This window comes from Poecilia reticulata, chromosome 22, assembly GCF_904066995.2.
Source record: "Poecilia reticulata chromosome 22, P_reticulata-male-v2, whole genome shotgun sequence".
Classification (NCBI taxonomy): domain Eukaryota; kingdom Metazoa; phylum Chordata; class Actinopteri; order Cyprinodontiformes; family Poeciliidae; genus Poecilia; species Poecilia reticulata.
Genome location: NC_088851.1, coordinates 3,426,082 through 3,452,292, shown reverse-complemented (window position 1 = coordinate 3,452,292; position 26,211 = coordinate 3,426,082). Strand labels below are relative to the sequence as shown.

Sequence of the window (26,211 nt, the reverse complement as noted above, 5' to 3'; positions counted from 1 at the left end):
CATAGATTTTTGCCTTAAAAAAAAAAAACTGAAAAAATGACATTTTGTAAACTATTTAAATACCTGAATTTAAAATATCTGTGCTTCAGTTTCCTTGATGGACAAACGAGTTTTGAATCTAACAGCAAATGGAATTGTTTAAATAATTATTCCCATTTTTGCGTCAAAGCAAAAGTCTCTGAACTCTTCTGATATCAGGGAACAAAAAGCTTGAAAGAAACACAATGATATCGTCGTTTATTAATCAGATATGCAAAAATTAGTTGTTTTTTTTTCTTGTGGTGCATTTAATGAACTAAGGAAAAAAAGGAATTTGCAGAATCTGATTCCTGTTTTTCCTCCACCCAGATGTGATCAAGGTTAAACTGCAGAGTTAGACCGGAGCTTCTGTTCCTCTTTGCCTGTGGAGCCGTTTGAACAAACTTGAGCTAAATATGAAATCATTTTCCTCCATTGTGATGACGGTGAATAAAACTATTGATGCAACCCATAAAATTAAGATAATTTGAAGGGTTTTATTGTTTGTTTTGTTTTTTAGCTTTGGCTGACATAGAATTAGACTTTGGTGGTAGAACAAATTTTTTCATGACAAAACAACACAATTCTGATTTTACACTTTTGTGTAAATTGTAAATTTACACAAAAGTCTGTGATTGGAGCAACTTGACCCTGGATGCTGCAAGAAAAGGGAAGACAGAAAATTAAGATTTTAGGCAACTATAGTACAGTGATCAGTTGTTAAAAGTGATGGAAAAAAAAACACACACCTTGTTTTCAATTCTAAAAAATTGAAAAGAACTGAACCCCCTGTTTCTCCTGTATGTCTCCCTCTCTGGTGTGTATATACAGTATAATATGTGTTGTTATTTCACTAATATCACTGATCTGGCACTGACCTCTGACCCGTCTCTGTTCCCATCAGGAACGAAATCATCGTTTGAGAAAACATCACGACCTGAGTGCCAGCCAAACCGATCTGGCGCATTGAAGGACGTGAACCACCACCTCTGACCGCCGGACTGCCTTCACTGTAAATTTCTGTTTGTAGGAAAGCTTCGCGTGTTCGTCGTTCTTCAGCATCGCAACGCAAAATGCTCACTGGACGGCCTCTGAACTCTGACCCCACTGCTGCAGGTTTGAAGCCTGCGCTCCTGTCTCTGCGTATCAGGAGTGTGAATGTACAGTGGTCTGCTGCATGTGTGTGTCTGTGAGAAAGCTTGTGTTAACGTCAAACTGTTTCCTGGTTTTAGTGATATGAAAAATATTAATTATGCTGGAGTTAGTTTGAAGGCAGACACAGGCGCAGGTTTTACTTCACCAAAACACGGCTCAAAATGAACTCCCCTGTTTCACCGAGGGAAACTTTCTAGCTACTGCTGGGATGGAAGCTCCATTTTATGAAATTATGACGTTATAGAAACGGCAAAACAACTTTGTGGTTTAGCAGCCATTTTCTACAAAGTACTGTCTGAAATGAGTCACCTGCCATCAAAAGAAACAACTTTTCTCTTGAAAAACTATGTTCAGATTATAATTATTATTATTATGCACTGTTCTGTTCTAAAAATATCCCTAAATTAAATAATTGATTAACCTTACAGGGGCAGTGTTATATATTTTCCAGGCACATAGCGCTATATATCAAATATGACTAAAGAAATGTGACTGTATTTAACGTCTTGAAATTGGGCCTCTGTCTCTTTAAATACTCCTGCTTTTTCTGAAACTCTGTCTTCAGGAAAGCATCACAACATGGATCCTTTAGCAACATTTTCACCAGTGTTGCACTGAGAAGTAGCTCCTATATCGAGCTCAAAAGATGCTCAGGTCCAGCAGGTGTTTGCTAATTAAATCTGGCTAATCTGAAGGAGCTGAGTGAGGGGCTGGAAGAACCAAAGCTTTATAACTGCAGCTCTGAGGAGGAGCTCTGGCCCCAAGGCGGAGCTAGGTCCACCAAGTTGTTTTTGCACAGCTGCATGGTTGCCATAGCAATTAAAGGGTTTCTTAAGCATGCACAAAAGAATCAAAGCAACACTCCAGATATGTTATTGATGAGGGAATAACATTACATCATAATATAAAGCATAAAAAAAAGTCTATTTTACATAATACTGCCCCTTTAAAGGAATATATAAAAAAAAAATTAAAGTAAGGTTTTGTTGAAATGTTAGAAGCAGTTAGCATTTGTTTTCTTTTACGGGTCAGTCTTGGCATTGCTGGCAGACCATATAGAGAAGCTGGTCGTCTGCATGTTTCCAGGACATATTTGCTCTACAAAAAGGAGATATAAAGAGCGAATCCTAATGACATTTATTAAATCAAGACTCCATCTTGTAGAGCACACAGAGGTAATAGTAGTCTGGTTGTTTGATCTGAAAGCGTTTCATTTGTGTCGGTGCGTGGGTGTTTGACGTGGCTAATGTTCAGAGCTAAGTGGTTTGTGTTAGAGTGGGTTTGACCCCTGGAGGTGCACAGATGTTAGTTAGACCCCAGGTCATCCCCACACCTCCATTCCCCCAAAATAACAGTCTTAATATAATGTCTGCTTTGGTGTTTGGTGTAGCTATTAACTTCAGTCTGTGGGATCTAATCTGGGTTTATGCTAAATCAAAACAGCAGCAGAGTTATGCTTAAGCCCGAAATTATTCACACTCCCTTCTGATTTAGTTTTGAAGTCATCTTTAAATTTTCCCACCATGTTTCTTCTGACTGGAAGAAATATTGACGTTTTGGAGTCCCAGCTTGAATGTGCAGGGAGCTTTAGGTTGGGGTGACCCATCAGCCTCAAACACCTGGAGCTCACTAAAGAGACATTAAAACTGCAGTGTAAACACCCATAAAGCTGGTTAGCATCTGTAACAGTTGCTAACCTTTACCTTTTACAGTTGCTGCAACGTCAATCAAGGTTTTTCCATTCAGTGTTGAAATGGGTTACATATTTTTTACAAACACAATTTTAAATAAAATATGTGAAATATATAAAAATATATATGTATTTCAGAATCAATACCCATTTTAAATAGTTTTACCTATTGGGAGATTCTAATCTCATTTCACATCAGAAAAAGCTAAATAAAAACAGTTTTAACTCAGACTCTGCCCGGGGTATTGATGAGTTTGGTCTCAATCATATCTACCGCAGGTAAGATATTAACTACTTACAAGCTTTTAGTAGGACCCTGTTTAAAAAAAAAAAAAAGCAAAGCAAATATTTGTTCAGTTAGGTTTTAATATTACTCCAGCATCCGTAGATTTTTATGACTGACTGGAAAACTTAAAACTTTAAAATCTCAACAAACCAGTTAAGTGACCCAAAACCTGTACATGAAACCTAACAAATGTCCAAAGTTTGTCTGGTAAAATATCTGCATTAGAACATGTCTGCCTTCCCTGTGCAAAAAGGAGAAAAGCGACAAAGAAGAGTGTGATTGTCTTGTTCCGAGTGTCAAAGTTTAATGCTAGCTCCTCAGCTAGCTCTCAGGTCTGATTTGAGTTTATGAAGGGACAGAAAATCCACTTGTATATTTGAAGGACAGAAGTTGAAACTTGACTGGCCTCATCTGAGCTGCTTCCTCTTTAAAACGTTCTGTGTTGATTGAAGTTTTAGCTTCTGATATATGAAGTCCTGTGTTTACATTTCTGTCAATGCTGTTTTATGTGTATTTATCCATGCTGTGTTCTGGAAAATCCTTATGTTTATGCAACAAACAAAAAAACACTTCATAATTGTTCACGCTGTCACCTGGAACTGAATCAGCTGGACGTAACAGTTGAGGCTCATTTTACACAATTTGAAATTATTCATCAGTTTTTCCAACAGTACCAGTAGAAAGATCTCCAGTTGTTCTCAATGTTTGATCAGGACAAGACTTTACTTGAGTGAAGTGCAATTTATGAATACGATTTAAAGATGATTTAAATTGTAAACGCAAGATTTCAGCATGTATTCTGATGCTTTTATTCCAAGAGGTTTGTAGGAAGAAAAAGTTCCAGTGATGTGTTATGCTAGTCTGCTCTGCTTTAATCTATTCAAGCTACCTATACAATTCTAATTTAATTTGTAAAGATCATTTTGAACCAAAGCTGTAAGATTTAACCTTTGATTAAACGTTCCAGCCTTCCTGAGCTTTTCTCTCTGCTTTTGTTTTCCATTAATAAACTCCTGTAGTGTACACCAGATGAATAAACGCACTGTCCCTTTAAACAACATCCAACAGTTAAAAACCTTGCTGTGTAGCCCTGCTAGATGCTTTGAATCAAATTCATAATCACAAAACTTGTATTAAATTGAGTTGTAGGAAAGTGACATGACTGAAATATAAAAAAATGAGGAAAATCATCGGCTGTCAAAGTGAAAAGCAAATATGTTCACAGGTAAGAGCTGGTTCAGAAAAACACATTTTTGAGGGAAAATATGAAGTTTTCAACAACAAAAATAGATGTAAGAAAAAAAAAACTTGAATTACTCTGGTTTCAGCTTTTGCAACTAAAGATGCGTATCATCAAGAAATTTATGAAAAAAAGGATCTTGTCTTAACTCCTTTGCATAGAACACTTTAGAGTTTACATGAGACACAGACCTGGACTGCAGGTACAGTTAGTCAAGCAAAGTTAAACTGATTCTTGTCATGCATGATGTGATTTCTCCTTTAAGGTTTTAAACATATTTTTTAAAACTAGTATCAAGCTAATCTGGGAAAACAGGTTAGCTTGATGCTGGCACACATCACTGCAAACTGAGAACTACACATTTAATGTACGTATCGTAATATAAGAAAAGCTCTGCTATGGAGGAATATTGCTCCTCAGTGGGAATAGCAGTAAACTGGCTCATCTGCAAACACAACCATTGATTGAAGGGATCAGATTTCATTGCTGATGAAACTATTTGCTGGAAAATCTGACCTCAAGTCTTTAGATGCTATCCTGATGTTATGAGGGACTTGCAGATAAAATTTATTATATAAAAACATTTGTGTAAAGGACTTTTATGAAGAAAATGAAGTGCTAGAGATAAAACTGGTCTAAAATTTACTATAAAAACAAAACTACATAAATTGAAGAAGTAAATCTAACAATAACATACCAATCAAAGCTTTAGACACGTATCCGAATGAAGGCAGTTCATTTTGGTGTCATTACTTTGTTCCTTGAAGAGCAAGATTGGGTACAACAAAGAGCAGGATCAGTGTTTGAATTCATCGCTGGTATTCTCTAAACCACACAGGATCAACTTTGTACATACAGATTCAAACAAACAAGTAGCAATGAAATCTTACGTTTTCTTTTATTATTAAAAGTAAGTAATGTGACATGAAATTGTGGCTTGATATATTTCACGTTTCTTCTTAGAATAGACTGAGCCTTAAGACATACACCACACATTTTCATCGTGGTTTTTTGGTGAGTACATTCCAAAATAAATTGTCTGTCTGTTGGAGGAACACCCAGCCGTGTTCACATGTCAGTCTACTTGCTGAGTCAAGCAGAAGATGGGGAACTTGAACCAGTCAGTGCTAATTATTAACAAGTATTACACTGAGGTCTATATGACTTTTGACTGTCACTAATGTAACTTTAATTGCAAAAATGTTTATCAATTGCTTTGCAATTTATCTTCATTTACATTTGAATAAACTAAATCGTTCACTTAGCAAACACTCCGAAACAAAGGCTTTTTCTCGTTTCTTTCGAGTAGATGACAGTATGTTTTGACTTGTAGTGGACACAAACAGCCCACTCGTTCACACGTGTCACGTGACTTCAGATTTGTGCTCTGATTGGTTGAATGCTCCTGGAGGGTGTGGCTTGATTGGAGTTTGTGATAGAAGAAGACGACTCGACAGAAGAGAGGGGAAACGCTTTAAAGAAAAATGTCCTCGGTACCAGACGGGAAGAAGCTGGTCCGCAGCCCCAGCGGCCTCCGAATGGTTCCGGAGAACGGCGCCTTCAACAGCCCGTTCTCCCTGGACGAGCCGCAGTGGGTCCCGGATAAAGAGGTGAGACGTTTGACGGCCAAATGCTATCTGAAGTGGTTACACAGCAGCGCGAAGCTATCTAATACAGTAAACATTGCGCTTCCGGTTCGTATTTTCAGATTAAATGTAGAAAATTTGAAGTTTGTCAAAATAAATTGTGACAACTGACGCTTTATAGTAGAAAATACATATCCTTTATTGTACCTTAATGGGGAAATTCAAATGTACCAGCAAAGTGTTAAGCTAAATGGAAACACAGATTCACTAAAAGTAAACATATTGAAAAATGAAGGATTAAAAAAACTACAGTAAGGAGAAATGTATTAAATGCAGTATAAATATTTAATGGCAGAACCTTTTACAATAAAAAGTAAAAAAAAAAAAACAAAAAAAAAAAAAAACATTGGAGCCCACAACACAAAAGTACTAAAAAAACTTTATTGGTGAAAGTTGATGGTGCCCTGTGGAGCAGCCAGTGCTACTCCTCCCCTAGCATGGTGCTAATGGTGTTTAGCACACCACTAGCATAAGAAGACTTTTGCTTTTTCCTTTACTTACAGGAAAAACAAATTTAGCAGCTGGAAGTATTTCTAGTTTGTGAAAATGCAGATTGTCCCCATCTCTGTGGTGCATCCGGGACAAGTTACCTTCCCATTTCAGGGACAACACAGAGATGCATAACACGACTGCACACTCGCACCTAAGAGACCAATTAACCTAAACAGGAAACCTGAATACCTCAAAAGAACCACTATAATATGTGATGAGCAGGCATTTATTTTTTTAATTGTGGCGATTTTTATCAATGATTAATTGAAAATAGTGACTCAAACACACGTGTTTTGTAGTGTAGCAAAACTACAAAAAAAGCATCAGTATATTTTTAGGTGTTAAATTGACACATTTTTTGCACTTAATTTTTGACTCATGACACATTTTGATCTCCATAATTTTTAAGCGCAAGGTTAACTTTTCTTAATTGGGTAAGCTCTAAAATGCCGTGCTTTTTTTATTTTATTTCTTTTTTCCTGAAGTATTTTTTATTAGAAAATAAGCCTACAGGAAGTGGGCAAGGAGAGGTGGGAAAAGACGTGCGGCCAAAGAACCGAGGACGGGACTCGAACCCGGGACGCCCGCTCTTACCGCTTCGCCACTCGACGCCTCCGAAGCTAGCTTTTATTTTTGTGGGGACACGTTGCCGTATCCGGTTTCCTGCTCCGACCTGCCGCGAACTTGACATGTGTGTGGACATCGCAGTTGGCTCCTGGACTGGGCGTTGCAGGCTGCCATGGCCAGTCTGGTAACAGAAGAAGTTTGCGAGCCAAGCCTCTCTCGTCCAACTAAAACCAGAGTAGAGCTGGTTAGCATCAGTGTAGGAGCCTGTTACAGTAACATTGTGCCTATGTGTGTGTTAGCCAACTGTCACACCCCCACATAGATGATGGTATTTAGCTAAATTGTTGCGAAAGGAACACTGCTAACTCCTCAAAAAAGAATGTGGTGGGGGGTTGGGGGGGAGTCTGTCTCCTTTCAGTGAGCATCAGAATCACAGACAGAGCCCAACACTGTTTGGTGAGCAGATTGCACACAGTTAATAATTTATTCTTGACTTTAAGCTCTGTTCAGGTGCTTCTGTTTGTTTTTCTCTGAACTTTTAACTCCTAAAAACTTTTAGGTTGCAGTGCCTCCAGAGTGAGACGGAAACAAAATGATGTAGGAATTTTGAGTGGAAAAGTGACAGTCCAGCGGAGCGTACGTGTTGTGTGATGTGTGGCTGAAGCAGAGCAGGAGCCAGGCTGCTGTTTAACTGGAATCTGCTCAGCTCAGCATGTTGTGTAACATCCTGTTTTTTTCTCTTTCCCTGTCACCCAGTGTCCGAGATGCATGCAGTGCGACACCAAGTTTGACTTCATCAGACGAAAGGTTTGTTTGGTCTTTGTTTCTGCAAAATCACAGCTTTATCTGACTGAAAAGAGGAAACCAGACTGTCTGATCAGGCCGCTTGCACCAGTGATGTCCAAACCCTTCGTCACGTGGGCCGAAACACGGGTCAAAAAATAAATAAATAAAACTAAAACTACAAAAAAAATAATTATTTTTCTTTTTCACTGATCAACAATTAACTAAGTATACAATAATTCTAATTATACATGTAAAAATGTATTTTTTGTTTTTATTTGTTTGTGGGAAAGGGAAGTTTAGATCCAATACAGAGTTTTTCACATTGTTAAAAGGAAGATATCCAGTTTGCACGTTCTATTGGGCTCAGATGAAACAAGTCAAATGAAACATTCCGCTTCTTCTCAGCAATAAGAACAGGTTTGGAGTCACTGTCTCTTTAGAAATGGTGACTCAAGCAAGGTTTAATCAATTAAATGAAAGCAGATTATCTGAAGTCTGTTTCTCACTGAGATCACGTTTATCAACTAAATCCTCTGAGTTTCTCAGCAGAAGTCAGATGATAAATGTGATCCTATTTATGAAATGACAAAGGAAAAAGCATCACTAAGACAAAAGATTTGTGTTTTTAATTTTTCTTTTGTTTGGAAATGTTAAAAATAACCTGAATGAATGATTACAATCATCAATATTTTCCATTGTATACATTTTAATTTGTCACTAATAATTTTGCTCAAATTAACGAATAAAATTCTCAATCTGCATTAACCACCTGTTGTGGTGAGCCACACACAATCATAGGGGCATAAATGACCCCTGGGCCAAACTTTGGACACCGCTGGTTTGGCTTTCATCTTTTTTGTTGTTTTTTTAATCATTTGCATTATCCTCTTCTTTTCATTTTTGATTTCTTTGCTCTATCAGTAGTTATTGTAGTGACTGCTGAGATTCAGCTGCACTGCTGACTTCTCTGCTGATTTGTTTACATTTTTTAAGAATACCTCTTAAAACAGAAACCTGTTTCTAGGGAAACAACGAAAAGGTTGCTAGTAATGATTTCCATTCACTCCCAAACCTCTGTCTTGAAGTTTTTCCCGGTTTCTCATCTGCTAAACTCAAACTGTATTTGCATTCAGCCCTGCTGAGCTAACACTTTACCACAAGCTTTATGAGCTTCATCAGTTTTCCACATGTAGGACACTGAACATTTGATCATTTCTAGATGAAAACGGCTCAGGCTCTTTCAGAATGCGTGGAGAGAGCTGGTCTGTTTACATCGATGTGCTGTGTTGCTGTCCCCTGCACACAATCCTTTTCATTCATCATGAGTCTCTGTCTGATTTAACTCAGCACCACTGCCGGCGCTGCGGCCGCTGTTTCTGCGATAAATGCTGCAGCAAGAAGGTGGCACTGCCCCGGATGTGCTTCGTTGACCCGGTCAGGCAGTGTGCAGAGTGCAGCCTGGTCTCACAGAAGGAGCTGGAGTTCTACGACAAGCAGCTCAAAGTGCTGCTGGGAGGTAAACTGGCTCTCTGCTCACCTTGGTTTGGCTCCACTGACTCTCATGCCATCACCAGTAGTTATGTATACAGTGTAGTCGGCACTTTAAATGCACTTACTGTTGCCAGGAATGTAATATTGACATTAATCTTTTAATGATGCAGCGGGGGGAAAAAATCTAGGTGGAATTAGGACTGTCATGATGATAAATTTTGCTGGACAATGAGTTTTTGCGATAAACGATAATCTTGTTGTTTTAAGACCATTTTCGAGTAATTTAACGCTAATAGCATAATAATAAAAGGGCACATTCTCAAAGATCAATAAACTTTAAATTCTAATAAACATTTAACACTGGAACTGGAAGAGATCTTAAATATCCAAGATAAATAAACAAAACAAACAACAAATAAAATGAATTATGAAATCTCTTAATTATCGTTCAAAAAAAGGAACAAACTGATATGAAAACACTTTGAACTGTCTTTACTGCTGAGATGTTCTTTACACATAACCTTGACCTAATTACTGATTTCCGTATTTAGTTTTTTAACTTAAAATTAAATCATTAAGTCTTTTTATCCCAAGGTAAAGTTTCACCAAGCTAATCTTGGAGAAAAGGAAAAAACCCAAAAAAACCAGAAATGTAATTTCCTCCCATGTCTGTGTGAAAGACGTTGGTTGCCCTCTTCAGTCTTTTTGTTTTGTTTTTCCAGGAGGGACGTTCATCGTCACTTTGGGAACATCAGATAAATCTGAAACCATGACATGCCGCCTCTCCAACAACCACAGGTCAGTCTAACCTTTGATCTAATGTTAGTTCCCTTTAAATGAGAAGGAAGACTGAGTCTTTTTTTTTACCTTCTCATCAGATACCTGTTCCTGGACGGTGAAAGTCACTTTGAGGTGGAGCTGTCCCGCATCTCCAGCATGCAGATACTGACAGACGGGACGAGTCCAGGAGGTAAAACACTCCAGACGTCACAGTTTCAGCTCAGTGGGATTTTCCTGATTTCTGCAGCTGTGGGAATAAATAGTTTTTGCTCCCTTTTCATTTTTCTAGCTCTTCTTAAATGAGTTGTTTTGAATGTCATTAGAAGATGACTCCAGAATGTCTTTGTTGTCTAACCCTGCTGCGCTGACGGCTCTGCTCTTCCTCTGGACTCAGAGGAAGACGTTCACACTTACACCAGCCTGCTGGACGGCCTGTGTGTCTCTGAAGGTTGGCTGCTGCTCGCCCCTCAGTGTCTGCATCCACCCTCTGCCCCGACCTGATGTCACCCCATCCCATTACCCCATCCTGGAGTTTGCATGAAAGCAACACCTGACTTACTTTACTTTACATCATTTGGAGTCTGAGGGGGGAAATTATTCTCCCATTTTCGTTTTCAGTCAATTTTAGTTACTTTTCATATCTCATCTCATCCAGTTACTCTATTTAATATTGAGTTTTTTCTGGTGTTTGAGTAAAGACAGTCAAAAGATACTTTTCCAAAATGTATTGAGTTGGTGATGTGTGTGTGTGTGTGTGTGTGTAGGAGGGACGTCGCGGGCCAGTGGGATGCTCCTCCATTACAAACCGATGGGCTCCCAGGATGCCCAGCAGCTACAGATGGAGGCTGCAGAAGACAAGAAGGTGGCATCGCTGTGGCTCGCTGCAATGCACAAGGTACAGGAAACCTCACATGAATATGGAATTAATATTTATCTGCTACCTCTGCGCCAGTCATGCCGCAGTAATGACATTCAGGTCAGGACTTTAACTAGGCCACTAGAAAGTCTTTGTTTTGTTTTTCTGAAGCCATTCAGAGGTGAAATCTATTTAGCTTGTTTTTTGTTGACAGTAGTTTCTTTACACAGGTCCATGTCTGTTTGGATTTTTTTTTCCAAACACAAACTGCATTTTTTGTGTTTATATTTCTCTGATATATCCGCATTATTTGTGTATTTTTTGTTGTCGTACATGCTGCAGTTAATACATCAGCCAACGATGTGCACAGAGCACTTCAAAAGCATGAAGAGTTAAACTTGTAACAGTGCTGAGTATTTTATCAAGAAACACTGACGCGGTTACAAATGTCAGAAATGAAAACGTAAAGTCTCCATTACTAAAGGGAAGGTGTTGTCTTGACAACAGGCGGCCAAGCTGCTGCACGAAGCTCGAGACCAGTGACAGCCAGGGGGAACGGAGGCAGCACACACCCAAGTGTTTTCCAGCCGAGTCGGATTCAGATCGGGTTTGCTCTCATCACCGCAGATTCACTTTATCCATCTGATCTCTTATCGGTTCTTTATGCCAGCTCGTCATTGTCTTTTTTTTTTTTTTATTTCACCCCCCCGTCCCCAAGAAATCTTTCTAAAAGGAGAAAAAGAGCACTGCACTCACCTCTATAAGCAATACTCTGTACATGTGCGTTTTCTTTCCTTTCAACGCTCCAGTCTGGTTTCACTCACTAACTGGGCCGTGCAGATTAAACATTTTTACAGAGCGTCGAGGCTTGCTGATGTTGGAGGCTTTAATATTAATTCAGAAATGTTGCTCTGTATTCTTATGAAGGTTGTGCAACACACTTTTTACACAGAGAAATAACACTCGGTTCAGTGCACAGGGATTTTAAACGCTGCTGTTTGTGCAGGGATGACAGAATCAAGTCGTATCTTCAGCAGATCTTCCAGTTCCAGACTCTTTCTAAGCACATTAAAGAAAACGTGCAGATTAACTTGTGACACAAGGTTGAGAAGCAGATATTTTTGTTTTTCTTGACATTAAGAAGCTGTAGTTGTTCTCTGAATTACTTTGAAAACAAATAAGAACTGGATCTTCTGTTCTACTTTACATGAGCTCTTTTAAACATTTTTTAAAATCTTTTGAAAACAACAATTGTGTCTCTGCTAGAGCTTTTTTCTATGCTGCCACTTTCCTACATTGTGCAGCAAAATGCATGGATCTAAATTCTCTTGGCGGTACGTTTCCAGTCTGTGTTTTGTAAAGCTCTAACCTGCCCAAACAATTTTTTTTCCTAAAGACCAATGGCAGAGTATAGAAAAAACAAGTAAGTAACAGCATTACAATTTTCTTTGTATCCTTCCTGTCGAGAAAACCTGTTAGGCTTCATCCATCTCTATGCTTCCTGTGGCTTCAGTTTGGAACACCTCACTGATGGTGAAAATGATTAACTGTCAGTCTTCACTCAGTAACAACTTCCACACCAAAAGCCATCGTTACTGCGACCCATTTGTCTGCAGAACGTCTGACCCTAGTGTCAACCTTAAAGTCCCCAACACAGGACAGCAGCTGTCTGTTTGGTGCGTCTCTAATTTAAATGTGCATGAACATGTTAGCTTGCTAACGTTCAACTCTGAAGGATTTCTTGAACTGATTTAGCTAATTACAGTAGAAAACCGCTTCTGAGGCGTAAGTGAGAAATGCTGCGTGCGAGGGAGGACAGAGAACTGATAAAATGTTGCTACACTTTCTCAGTCAGCTGCAAAATATGTACATAATTTTAATAGAAAATGAGGAGAAGAAGAAGGTCATCGGCTTTAGAGGCAGCACCCAAGAAAGAGGCACAGAAACGGACTGAAAGGTGTTTAAAGTGTTCAGCATTTTCTGGATGAGGCCAAACCCAGAAAACACACCAGTCTGTCCAGTTTCTGATAGGCTAACGTCACTTGGTCCTTTTTTTGTTTGTTTTTTTTTGGGGGGGGGGCTAAAAACTTTTGACTAACTTGCACTCCTGTCTGCTTCTGTGTCTAATGAGCTTCAGACTGACCAAAGTGAGGAATAAACACCGAGGAACTTTAATTGTAGTTTCATGTATAAAAGTTTTCTATGAGCCATTTTGTTAACTATTCCTGCTTTGAATAACGGCCTGTCTGTTCTTCCATCTTTTTTTAAAACTAAACTATATTGAAGTATTGTAGTCACTTTATGTATTTTATTTTGATTTGTCACCTCGTTATGATGTGGAGCATTTTAGCAGAGGCAACACACTACAGTAACTGAATTACAGTTACCTGGCAACAGGCCTAGCACGTGCTAATGTAAAATAAAACCAGGTAATTTAAAAAGGCTGCTGATATTTTTTGAGTTCCATTTCAAATTGGCTTATGGGTATTTGTGTAATCTTGGGGGGGAAAAAAAACATGAATTTATCACATTGTATTTGGGGAAAAAAGACAACTTATAAATTGAGATGAATATCTACTATAGGAAATTTATTTGAAACCACAATTTTATTTGTATTTCTAGGGTTTAAGGACAAACAAATTTTGCAATATGATCTTTTTTTTTTTTCCCTGTGGGGCAAAAAAGTCCAACTTAATGACAAAAAGTTAAGATTAAAAACATTTTGCTGGTACTTGTAGAAATTAAATGCAAAGACAGGAGTAAACTGAAAAACTGTTTAAAAAAAACCCCTTAGTTATTGTATGTAAATTTTAAAATATTGGTTTATTGTTTAATTTTTAGTCAAAGTTATTGAGAGCCATGGCTGAAGACCTAAAGGGCCTCTTGTGGCTCCAGAGCCACAAGTTGCAGACGAGTGTAGAGGTTTCCACCAAGCTCCTACGGTTCTGTAGTCCTGGCTGTAGTGAGGTGGAAGGGTTAACATCGTGCTAACGTGAAGGATTTGAAAGCACGTGGTGATTTATGAAGAGGATTCATGGAAATATGGTTTTAAAGGAGCTTCTGATTTAAAAGTAAACTTCTTGAACTTTTCCAAAGCTTCTTTTTTTTCTTTTTCTTTTTTTACATTATATTTATTGAATTTTATAACGTAGAAGAAAAACAAGTGACAGTGATGCACTTAATACATATTCACATTAAATAACTTAGTCCCCAAAGCAAACAAACACTACAGTAAACAATAATAATAAATTCTAAAGCTTCTTTAGTGTCGAGGTGGGGAGAACAAATCACCTCTCTGGTTCTGTGGAGCTAAAAATCTGATTCTGGTCAGTAGCTGACTTCTCTGTGGATCTCTAATCATTTAACAAGGAGACTCTTTAGTAAAACTGCTCAGTAACAAATCAGATGCCAATGTTTGTTACTGTAGTGTCGCTGACTCCCCAGAAATGCTCATGTGTATCGCGTGTATCTTATTTCTCCACATGAACATCAGATTTCTTCTTCTAGCACAAAATTGATCAGCAAAATGTCTGCTGGCATTCTGCCTTCACCTCCCTGATAAAAACACATTTCTTCAGCTTAATTCTACTTCAATGCACAGATGTATCTTTTTTGTTTTGTTTTTTGATCACATGATTTAGAATGTTCAGAAGATGGAGAAAAGCAAGCCCTAACCCCAAAAAAGAAACAAAATTGTACTTTAAATAAAGTGACAGACCCCTTCATTATAATTCTTTCTATATATTTTTTTAACCAAATGTAAACTGCCATTGTGTACATGTGCAATCTGTTCTGCTCTGAGTACACTACCCTGTTTTTTCTTCTTGTTTATTATGTTGCTGATGGTGCAGCATGTTGTTGGACCTTTCTGTTCAGAATAAAATCAGATGTTTATACATAATGTCTCTGTTTTCGTCTTAATTTTGTTTATTGTGCCCCGAGTAGCATTTAGCATTTTTGGTCTTTCAAAAACATTAATACAGGTGGATGTTTTACTATCTCACCTGGCTTTAGACGTTTACAAAATAAAATGGCTGACGATGCTTTATGCATCAATTAGCAAGAGACCTTTAAACCTGGGAGTAGTAATTGTCTCGTCTACTATATGAAATCATTTATCGGTGCATTAAATGCAGCGTCCAGTTACAAATATAACCAGTGACTCATACGTCACTGTTCATATGCCAGAGTTTATTTGAACTTGGTAGATGTAAACAAAAATACTGTACAAGAATCTAGCTAGATGTTTGCCATGGCAACTGCAGCATTTACTAGGGTTACTTTTTTTCAGAAGGAGCTTGGGGTTTTTTTTTTGTTTTTTTTTGTCAGATTTGACCCACGATATTCTGGTGTCTGCTAAACATGAGGGGTTTTATTTTTTGGAATTAAGTAAGACAAAATATACCCACGCATTTACAACAAAACAACTTTGTGAGAGGAAGAAAATCTTTGGAGCCGTCCAATAAGGATAACAGAAGTCCAAACATTCTGAGAGTTTGGGAGACAGATTTGTGGAAGCTTTAAAATGGATCAAAACAAAATAAAAACAGTATGGATACATTTTCTTCTGGGGGATGTTGAAATTTGTGAAAAATTATTTTCAAAAAATCTCAAAACCTCTAAGTTTCTAACCTAATGACAAAAAAACTGCAAGATTTTATTTATACTTTTAGTATCATTTTGTTGTGGAATTTAAATGCAAATATTTCATGTGGGAAAAGTGTCTAGAGTGCTAAAACATTTATTCTTTTATCTATATTTAAAAACATTTGTTGGGTCTTCATGGTTTTATCTAAAGTTTTTATCCAAAGTTATTAATAGTCCAAAGAGTTACTTGTAGTTCTCGAACCTCAGGTTAATCTTTTTTTTTTTAATCTATATCGGAGGTTTTTGATGGAGACATTTTACACATTGAGACTCCTCACCACCGTGTTTTTAGTGAACTTGACCCACAAACACGTTTTCCTTTCAGACGTGGCATTGTTTCGAGGGAAAGTTGTTTAGCATTTATAGCAATGAAATGACTACAATTTTATTTGACTTTAAATAAATGTAACTAAATTTTGGAACGTAAAAATAGCAAAGAAATAACTGTACTTTCAAAATATAGTAATTCGTTTAAACGTGTAGACGGAAGTTGGAAAGTTCCAAAACAATATAGGTGGAACTATGATTATCATAAAGTGTTTGTATTTATTTGCAGTCTTACAACAGTTGTTTTTATATTACACTACATAGTCCTGAGTAAATCAGTAATACAATAGATTAAGCAGCAGTGTTTGAGCCCAGTATTTGTCCCCTCCTCTCCGCTAACACCCCTCTGCAGTTGGTCTCGTCGGGGTCTCCCCAACGCAGCAAGCGCACGTGCTCGGTGTTGTGCTGGGAATTGCGCCGGTGTTTCAGCAGATATGAGGCTCACGTAAAATGTCATCACGCGGCTAGCTTCGCTTACGCTCCCAGCTCCTTTGACAGAAGTGTGGAAGTGAATACGACGCCTTTGCGTTACAGAGTTGACGTGGGAAACACTCATTTTCACTAAGGGTGGTGTCGTCACGGCGTGACCTGACGCTGCTCCTGTCGGAGTTCACCGGACTGAAGGTATGGACCCGCTGTTGGCCACACGGTGTTGACATGGTGTCCGCAGACGCACGTCTTGTAGAGTTCAACTGTTTGCTGGTGTCTTTCAGACATCTGTTAGCTTGTCCCACCCAGCACTCACCAGCTCCATGTGGCTCCCAAATAGTCCATATTGGCCACTGAAAAAGGAAAAACAACCAGCACATTTTTAAGCACATTTTTATTCTCTAATTTCTCCCAAAAGCCTGTTTCTTGGCCTGCAGAGGTGGGGGTTGGGGGATCGCGAGACGTGTGCCACGTCGCTGACCGAGGGATGAGAGCAGAGTACTGGGGGATGTTCTGCACAATCACTGCTGAGGCGTTCATTTCTGAACGCTCACTGGACATTCACAGTCCAGCAGCAGATTAGAATGTGCTGGGAAACCATACAGTAACCGGAATAAGACACTGGAAATACCGCAGCATCGATTTAGACACTAATATGGGCGCATCCATTGCTCCGGGCTCCATAGTTTATTGTACTAAAATACTAAAAGATCAACCTGTGAAAGAAAGCTAACTTTTTAAATAGTTTATTTCTATCATTTAGGGTTGCAAATATTGTTGATTTGCAACAACCTTTAAGACATTTTCTAAAAGAAGTTAAGTGGGGGAAATTTGAAACTTACAAACTGTAAACTTTCTATTTGTATTATGTGAATTAATCAGGATTTATGGGAATTGACTGGAAATTGGGGTATATATAAAATTATATAGCTTCCATTAGAAAAATTACGGCAAAAAAAATTACACTACAGCTGTCTTTATGGTGACCCAGAAGGGTCAACAACTACAAAAGCCGCAGAGTTAGAGTAAGAAGTCGCCTCTCGCTCCAGAAAAACTAATGACAACAAGCTGGAAATAAATGTTGGTTGTTAATATCCGCACAGTTTTACATATTGGACCAATACCATGTGTTAAAAAAAAGGACAAACATTGGCTTATACTGATGTTGATGCAGATATTTTGTGCATTCCTAATAAGGTTCATCCTAAAAATAATTAAAAATGTACTGGACCCAGTGCATTTCTCTAAATTCTCTTAAAGACTGTCTAAGCCCTCTGAGAGTGCTCAGAGGGTCTCTTAGTTCCCCCTCCGGTAGTGATAAATGTTGCACAATTTTTGTGTGTTTTTGTTCTTATTTTATCAAGGAATTCATATTTGACATCTTGTCATATTTTGATTCAGGTTTGGAGGTCTGCAGAGCAAAGCCATGAGCTCCAGGGTGTGTAAGCACTGCGGCAGCTCGGACATTGATGTTGACCAGGCGCGGGGCGATGCGGTCTGCATGGGCTGCGGCTCCGTTCTGGAGGACAGCATCATCGTCTCCGAGGTGGAGTTTGTAGAGACGGGCGGTGGAGGATCCCTGGCTGTTGGACAGTTTGTGTCTTCAGAAGGTGAGACTGATTGGACGCCTCTCAGAGCGTACGGACGTGTTGGTTTCTGGTTTGTTAGGGTGTGAATTTTTTATTTTTTTTTCACTTTTATTTTACACAGCCTAGCAATGTTCAGATCCACAATTTCACTTTGGAACAAGAAGGACTTGTTCACACAAGTTACAAAAAAAGTGATACTAAAAGAGCATCAATGAACCATTTAATGAATAAAATGTCTGTGTAACCTCAAAGTAGGGCGCATTCACACCAGCCCTGTTTAGTTTCCAGCAGAGGAAGGACAGAGGAAAGACACCAGGTCCCAACAGTCGTGGGACCTGGTGTCCATGTTGGACTGTCTCCTCTTGCCTGTTGTTATCCTAACACTGCCTGCTCCCCTGGGACCTGTTGAGCCCCCCGGTGTCCCAGTCCTCATGCAGAGACCATTTTTGTTTTTATTATTATTATTAAGATATGGTAAAACTTTCTATATACATTTTTTTCTTTTTTTTTGCATTAGAGGATCAACACACATCTCCCTTATTTAAATGTGATTCTGATTTTCTTTGCTGTATAGAAGAGCTGCTAGGAGAAATGAGTCTGTGTGTTACGTCATATTTATACCCCACAGACACACACACAGTTCTGGATTACTAATTAAAATTTCCCTAAAAAATCAAAAAGTATACAAAATTAAGTATTACTTTCATTTGCTTTACTTTTTTAGGAAGTGTTAATGGAGCCTACTGATGATCCCATCACCCCAATAAATAAATGTATTTAAATTAAATTAAAAGTTGTATTATTCTAAATTTTCCAGAGTGAGCTTATGCTACTGCAATAAAAGATACATTTTGAATTATTGTAAGGCTAAAGGCATTTACATGTACCAGTCCGTATTTCAATTCTGTCTAATCAGACTGCCCAGTTTTCAGTTTTATTTATGTAGATGGCCTTTTGACCACTAGAGTGCGCTGTAGAATCACACAGTCGGGTTTCTTTAGATTATCTTGTTGGTTTCTGATGGTGATGTTTTTTAATTTTAGCCAATTTATAATTTGTGTTTGTATTTTGGAATCTGTTCAAGGTTTAAAATGGTCTTAATGGTGTGAATGTTAATGTTAATATTAATATTTCTATTAATATTAAAAATATTAATAGAAATATTTTTTACATTTCAGCACTTTATGCTTTGAGTTACTTACAACTTTTTATAATGTTTTTAGGTGGTCTTAAAAATCCAACTTTTGGGGATGGACACTTCTCAGGGATGGGGTCAGAGTCCAGAGCTCAGACGTTGCAGAGAGGTGAGTGACCAGCAGAGGGAGCCACAATGCTTAGCTAAACGTCCCATGGTGGAACTGATGAAAAGTAGATTTAGTTTTTCTTCTTGATCTTTCTTTTTATCTTTTTTTCCACCAAAATTGGATGAAATACAGAAACATAAAGAGTGATGTTGATTCTGCTCAACATTTCATGGCGTTTTTAACATGCTGCAACATAAATGTTAAAAAGATGAGTAATGTAAAGTCTCACTGTTGAACAGAAGATGTTTAGACTGCGGACACATTACTCGACTTTTGGTCTTCACAGATTCTGAAAGGACTCGGTTTTTCCTTCTTCTTTTTGTTCCACAACTGAAAGACCAAATATCACTCAAACATTATTTATGCTGAGGAAAGTCAGGCTACAGGATTTGTCAAACAAACCTGAGCCAAACCGAACTCAACAAACTCTTGTGGAAACTCTTGCAAAGGCGACAGAAGGTACAAACCTGCCATCAGGTGGCAGTAATGGTAGATATGATCAGAAATTGCAGATTACAACTGCCAATGACTATCAAGTTTTTTTGGTTATTTTCAATCATTATGGGATTACAATTAGCTAATTTATGGCATATATTATAGCTCATAATGTTTCTGTGGGTTCCGTTTATTTGGGTTAGTCATAGATGTGTTTAAATCTTGAAGTGTGTGTTTAGTCCTTTGGATGCAGGACAGCAATGAAAGGATGAGACTTTGTGCCTTTTTGTCAGTCATGTATAAGTTTAGTTTAAATATTGTGGTTTGGCTAACTGAAGCATGTTTAAGGTTCTGCTACATATATACTGTTATAGGAATTAAAGTGCATTCCTTCACTTATGTTACTTTACATATCATGACAAATTAATAAAATCAATAAAAATGACCTGGCATTTAAAAGGTTGTAAAATGAGTTAAGTTTAACCTTCAGTGTATAAACTCACACATCAGATTCTACACTGGTAGCAATAACTGTCAGTGTCTTCCATCAGAGAGCAGGAGGCTCAGCCCACTCTTTATTCAGACATTTGCAGACGTTTCTTTCTGCACAGCTCTGTTCATTTCAATCAGGTTGAGGTCCAGACATTGACTGGCCCATTGGGACATCTTGATTCATTTCTGTCAGCCACTCTGTCGCAGGTTTGCTGCTGCGTTTGGGGTCATTCATTGTCCTGCTGACGGCCCAGTGAGGACAAAGTTTCAGCTGTCAAACAGAACCCCTTGGTTTTTGCAGTAGAATACGTTATGAACAGATTTACATCATGATCTGATCTTAGTGGAAGGTTGATTGTTTGGTCTTGCTTCACCACCATGCTGGTGAAGTGTAGTATTTGCATGAACATGCTGCGTTTCGTTCTCTCCATAGATGTCACTGCATAACAGGGCCAAGCATGTCTGCCCTGGGTCTCCTCTGACAAAAAGCCATTCAGCCACAAGTCATACAAACGCAGCTCTCTGCACACCTTACCTGTGCTGCCATTCTTTTTAATGAGAAACAAGCTTTAAAGTCTGAAATGGAGCTGCAGTAGAAATATCTGAAATGACTCGGATATATTGCCAACTTGTGTATATCTGCAGTTCTCCTCCTTCCTAACTCCTCAGGGTTCTTTAGTATTCTTCATTGTTGAGTCTCACTTCCTGAGTCCCTGAGTTCAGTAAAGCTAAACTTTACAGGGCTAAGAGAAACTCTGGGCTGCTCTCACCGTCTGCTCAGTCTGACTCATTAACCGAGTCACAGAGCCATCAGTCTGCTGCGGGCGCTGAGTAATCGCAAAACATTCAAGGATCCAGGGGATTACTTTAGACAGAGTGTGTGTTGCTGTTGGTGGATAGGGATCGTATGGACTGGAGAAAAGTTTGCAATGCGATGATCAACTTTCAACTACACCTGGATTATTGGATTATTCTGGATTCCTTTAGAAGAACAGAAGAGAAAGAAGTGTCCCTTTAGTGTGAAATTAGGACTTTAAATACCAACTTCATCTGGACATCTAAAGAGTGAAAACAAACATTTCAGTGTTTAACAGAATAAAGGTTTAACTCTATCCGTCCGTCTGTATCTTCTTTCTGACTCAGCTCTTTCTTCAACAGAATAGAGCGGTTGTGCAGATGCAGCACCAATCAGCCTATCGATTTTTTTCTACATTGTGAACAAAACCATGAGATCATTAAACTCCTCCACTTGATGCAGAACCTCGTTCTGTGTTTAGTGTTTTTTATGTAACCCTAAACTTTTTATCTACCATCTCATCAAAAAACAAAACAAGGTAAATCTTATCAGCCTGTACATTTAGTAGTGGTCTCCTCTTTAGTAGTGGTCTACTCTGACTTTGACAGCATTTAGAAGAGTTTGAAATAGTCAGACTGTCTGTCTCTTCATTCTGTTGTTGAGGATTACATGAGGTGTTTTGTGACAGAATAAATAGAGATATTACTGCAGTCTTTTTCTTTCTTGATTTTTTTTTTAAATTATTATTATTATTTTGTGTGTAGTGGTAACCACTGTGAAATCAAAGCAATGACATCACAACTCTGAAAAGTCTAGTTACCAAAGCACAAGGCTTATTGACCTGGGAATTACTTTATTTTGCTGTGTTAATGTTTTTTTATGTTTTACCTTGTAGCGTACTATGAACTTTCTCTATGTTCTACAAAAATAAACTTAACTATTTACTGTCCATCCAAAACGTCACCATAATTTGATTGGACTGCCATCTTGGATCAAAAAGCTTCTAAAATGTTTCATTTATTCCATTTCGGGAATGGGACAGTTGAACTTTCACAAGAAAAAGTTAGGACACTTTCTGTCTGCAATAAATTAACATGACTGATATATATATATATATATATATATATATATATATAGGCAATAGGGGGCGCTGTAAGCTGTACTGGCACCGTACATTTGCTGCCCATACAACATCAAGTGAAAAACAGCCTTGAGCTCCTAACATATCAAACTACCCATCCCAGGTTTAAACTGTGCATGTGCTGTTTATTTTACTTGCTTTAATTTTCTTCCCTAAAAACCATGTTTTTTGTTTTCTTTTTTTGGTTGTTTTTTTATTTAGCTGTATGTGTTTGTTCCCAGGCTGATTTGGTCAGATAGATGAGTAAATGTCAGACCATCACAGTGTCCTACTTCCTCTTCGTGTAAATGTCATCCGATGATGATGGTTCATCTCTGGGCTTTGATCAAGCCTTTAGCTCCTCAGTTGGGTGGAATAGTTTGAACCTGTGACCAGGAGCTCCAATTAAAGCTGCAGGCTGATTTCACTTCCTGCTTATTATCTCTTACATGAAGAACCATCTTTGTCGTTAGCTTTGGATCTACAGCAGCTGGTTCAGTGTGGAGCCTTTATACATTACATTGTACCATTTGTAGGCTTGTTAATTTTGCTTGATGATTCTTGGCTTTAATAAAAATCACTAAATAGTGGGACTGCAGGTCAGGCTTTTTGAAGATTGATGATCAGTCAACTGCTTACATTTCTGTTCTTTGATTTGATTTTTAGACACCTCACCTACTGAAAATTAACTTTGTCTTTTCTCAATAGTAGCATCCACACATTAGTGTGGACATTACCAGTGTTGTCGACATTACCTATTAGTTTGTCTAAGGTGCCTTCACTGATTAGACAAAGAGTTTCCCAACCTGCTTGTGCAAACATCAAGAAACCACATGCTCTTCAGTAAAAATCAGATAACTCCAGTATGCATAAATGATTGGAATCTTTTAATATCATCATATTTGTTTGATTTGATGTTCATCTCTTTCAGGAAATATGTGGTTTACACAAGTGGGTTGAAATGTGTGTATACAGACATTTGGAATTAGCAATTCAGACTAACTAAAGCTAAAAAAATAAAAAGCCTGATCAGTGTAAATCTAATCTCTAATTCAAATTTACACATAAATCTAGACTTTACAACATATTAAATCGGTCTCTCTCTGTCAGGAAAATGTGATTTATTTGAACTCTATTTCTGCACCAAGCTGTTGTAGTTAATTTGTTATAGCAAAAAGTGCTAATTCACTTAACGATACTGATTTTTATTATAGATGTGACTAACAATCAACTAACGATTAAATTAATAGACTAACAATTCACTATAGGCGGCCACTTACTTCAAAACCTGCGTTTTGACTTGTATCATGAGGTTGACATGTTTCTTTTTTCATGTGCTGTATTTTGTTTTTATGTCGTCAGCTGTGGTATATACTGACTGAATTTAAAGAAAATTGTGGTTTCTCGCATTAAACTTGAACATCTTTATAATCTCCCGGAAACCCCCCAAATCAACCATCCTCATTGGCATTGTGTCGTTTTTGCTCATGTTAAAATGTTGCTGTGTCATGCTTTCTGCTTTTCTAGCATTACATGTATATTACATCAGTAGCTTTTGAATAAGAAGTTGACGCTGCTCTGCCGTCCAGCTCGGCTGAATGAGCGCTGATAAGGTCAAACTTGAGGAGTTTGTCGAGTGCTTATATTTCTAAATAGAAACGCAAAAAGAGCATTTTGCATCCCACACCGGACTCTGTCTGGACCGTTTCTATTAAAGGATGCGCTGTGATAACGTTTGTTTGTCTGACGCAGCGTACACTTTGTGATTCCACATCCACTCAGCATGATGAGCCCAGTCCCTCACATTCCCAGACAACCCACTCAGTAAGGTCACACATCTGGCTTTGTGTGTTAACTTTCAGCGACCTGTGTAGCACACATGAGGTCATGAACTATAGACACACACACTACAGCTTACTGGCAGCACTTAATGCAATCATCTTTGACCTGGCTCTCCATCTGTTGTACCTGAGTCTGTGTGTGTCTGCAGATGGGGAACATGTGTTTGAGTGAGTGAGTCTGCTGCTCGTTAGAGCCTGAGTATTTACTCATAATAGAACTCATGTAATCTTTGCAGTTGTGCAATAACAATACCACTGTAATGATGGATGGAACATGACGGAATACTGTATATTTGACTGAGCAGCAGCAGTTCTTATGGAGCGTTAGACTGTTCTCTTGGGTTATGAATCATTTCTGCTTATCCTCGTGACTACCAGTAGTTCATTTTTGTCCTCTGTAGAGGACATTTCTAAACTTGAACATCTCCCACCCCCTGCATTCTACTGAATTAATTCCTTCTGGTATCTACAGAGGACATTTAGGGCTTTTAAATGATGCCACATGTGAAGGGGTGGGACTTTTGTACCTTCCTTTTTCTCATTCATAAAAATAACGTTCATCAGTAGAAGCACATTTTATGGGGAGAGACAAAGTAAGTGCATAAAACTTTTTATTGTGCAAATTTTGGTTTAAAATTTTGTTGGCATATTCTAAATAAGTCTCTTAGCAGCATATTAATTAACCCTTTACGGACGGCCGGATCGCCGGATTCATTCTATGAATTATTTTTCACTGTATTTTATCGTAGTATTTAAAAGTTTAAAAATTGTCCTCTGTAGTGGACATTATTTTTCTGTTTTTTCTCCCTCCATCCATCCATCCATCCATCCATCCATCCATCCATCCATCCATCCATCCATCCATCCTTCCTTCCTTCCTTCCACCAACCCATCTATCCATCCATCTATCCATACATCCACCCACTCATTCATCCATCCATTTTCTGTACACCCTTGTCCCTCAGTGGGGTTGGGAGGGTTGCTGGTGCCTATCTCTAGCTAACGTTCCGGGTGAGAGGCGGGGTCACTCTGGACAGGTCGCCAATCTGTCGCAGAGCAACACAGAGACAAACAACCATGCACACTCACACCTAGGGAGAATTTGGAGAGCCCAATTAACCTGACAGTCATGTTTTTGGACTGTGGGAGAAAACCGGAGTACCTGGAGAAAACCCACGCATGCACAGGGAGAACATGCAAACTATGCAGAAAGACCGGGGCCAGGAATTGAACCCAGAACCTTCGTGCTAGGCAACAGTGCTCAGTTTTGTCAATGTGAAATTCATTCTTATGTTGATGTTTGGATATTTTCTTTGGAACAAACTGGTTGCCATCAAGGTTCAATGTCAAATATATGGGGTTCCGATGTCCCCTGTAGTGGACACATCATATTTTAAAAAAAAACTTTTTTTTCCAAAAAAAATGTTTTCAGTATTCTAATTACCTTACAAAGATTGTGGAATTAAAAAAATGGTGATTGGACAATATTTTTTTTCCTGGTAGTCGGGTGGTTTATGTTTTACCAGCTGGAACCATCATTACAGACCATGCTGTCGATATTCAACACGACATAAAATGCATAAATCAGAACCTCGTTTTTTTTGTGGGGGGGTTTAAGCAGCACTATTTAATTTAAGCAATTTAAGCAAATCTATATTGACTTTATAAAATCATTCAACTTAAACTTATTATGTTGGGTCGTATGTTATGTCATATCAGCACAACATGTCACATCAATATGAAATGATGTGACAAGTAAAAAGAAAATGATACATTAATTACAACACTTTTGTTTTTATTTTTGTTAGAAACAAAATCTGAATATTTTGGTATTTATAGTCACCTTGTGCTTTGGAATCCTGAAATAAAATATAGTGAAGCTACTTTTCTCCAAAAGTTACTTAATTCATAAAAACTGTTGAATGGTTTTCCAGCTACATCTAAGAATTGGACTATCAAAAAGAAAAAAGTTTAAATGTATTTCGTAGTTTGAAAAAAGTGTCCTCTTTCTCCTAAAAGAGCTACATTTTTTGTTGGCATGAAAAATGCTAGTTTATAACGTGTGGAATACGCTAGCAAACAATAATTACCCTGCAAGCAGTCCTTTACAATATTAATATTGCACCCATTAATATTGCTATGGTGATATAATTAAGGTATTTTGTGCCTCCAAATTCTATAGCGCTTAAGTAGAACAACGTCTTCCTCTGTAATTATTCTGAAT

The 26,211-nt window shown here is 38.1% G+C and overlaps 3 protein-coding genes across 8 annotated transcripts in view; all 3 read left to right on the top strand.

Moving 5' to 3' along the window:
* The window catches only part of klc1a (kinesin light chain 1a), a 36,188-nt gene extending 32,063 nt beyond the window's left edge, over positions 1 to 4,125 (top strand). For all 4 annotated transcript variants that reach the window (XM_081603158.1, XM_081603157.1, XM_081603159.1 and 1 more), the window contains one exon: positions 923 to 4,125. In XM_081603158.1, the coding sequence (XP_081459284.1) occupies positions 923 to 988 (66 nt within the window). In that variant the 3' untranslated portion in view covers positions 989 to 4,125. The remainder of the gene's footprint in view (positions 1 to 922) is intronic.
* A 1,669-nt stretch (positions 4,126 to 5,794) lies between these two features.
* zfyve21 (zinc finger, FYVE domain containing 21) lies at positions 5,795 to 14,908 on the top strand. 3 transcript variants are annotated; one of them, XM_081603161.1, is made up of 8 exons: positions 5,796 to 5,999; positions 7,851 to 7,901; positions 9,228 to 9,396; positions 10,094 to 10,169; positions 10,250 to 10,341; positions 10,546 to 10,599; positions 10,916 to 11,046; positions 11,515 to 14,908. In XM_081603161.1, exons 1-8 carry the CDS (start codon positions 5,874 to 5,876, stop codon positions 11,548 to 11,550), a joined length of 735 nt encoding a protein of 244 aa, XP_081459287.1. In that variant the 5' UTR covers positions 5,796 to 5,873; the 3' UTR covers positions 11,551 to 14,908. The 3 variants fall into 3 exon arrangements, with proteins under 3 accessions (XP_008396954.1, XP_081459287.1, XP_081459288.1); XM_081603162.1 differs by lacking the exon at positions 10,546 to 10,599; XM_008398732.3 differs by lacking the exon at positions 11,515 to 14,908 and having other exon boundaries at positions 5,795 to 5,999; positions 10,546 to 11,041.
* A 1,064-nt stretch (positions 14,909 to 15,972) lies between these two features.
* Positions 15,973 to 26,211, top strand: part of brf1a (BRF1 general transcription factor IIIB subunit a) — a 66,909-nt gene continuing 56,670 nt past the window's right edge. Inside the window, exons 1-3 of the mRNA XM_081603156.1 lie at positions 15,973 to 16,605; positions 17,812 to 18,020; positions 19,223 to 19,303. Coding sequence (XP_081459282.1) covers positions 17,837 to 18,020; positions 19,223 to 19,303 — 265 coding nt within the window. The 5' untranslated portion in view covers positions 15,973 to 16,605; positions 17,812 to 17,836. The remainder of the gene's footprint in view (positions 16,606 to 17,811; positions 18,021 to 19,222; positions 19,304 to 26,211) is intronic.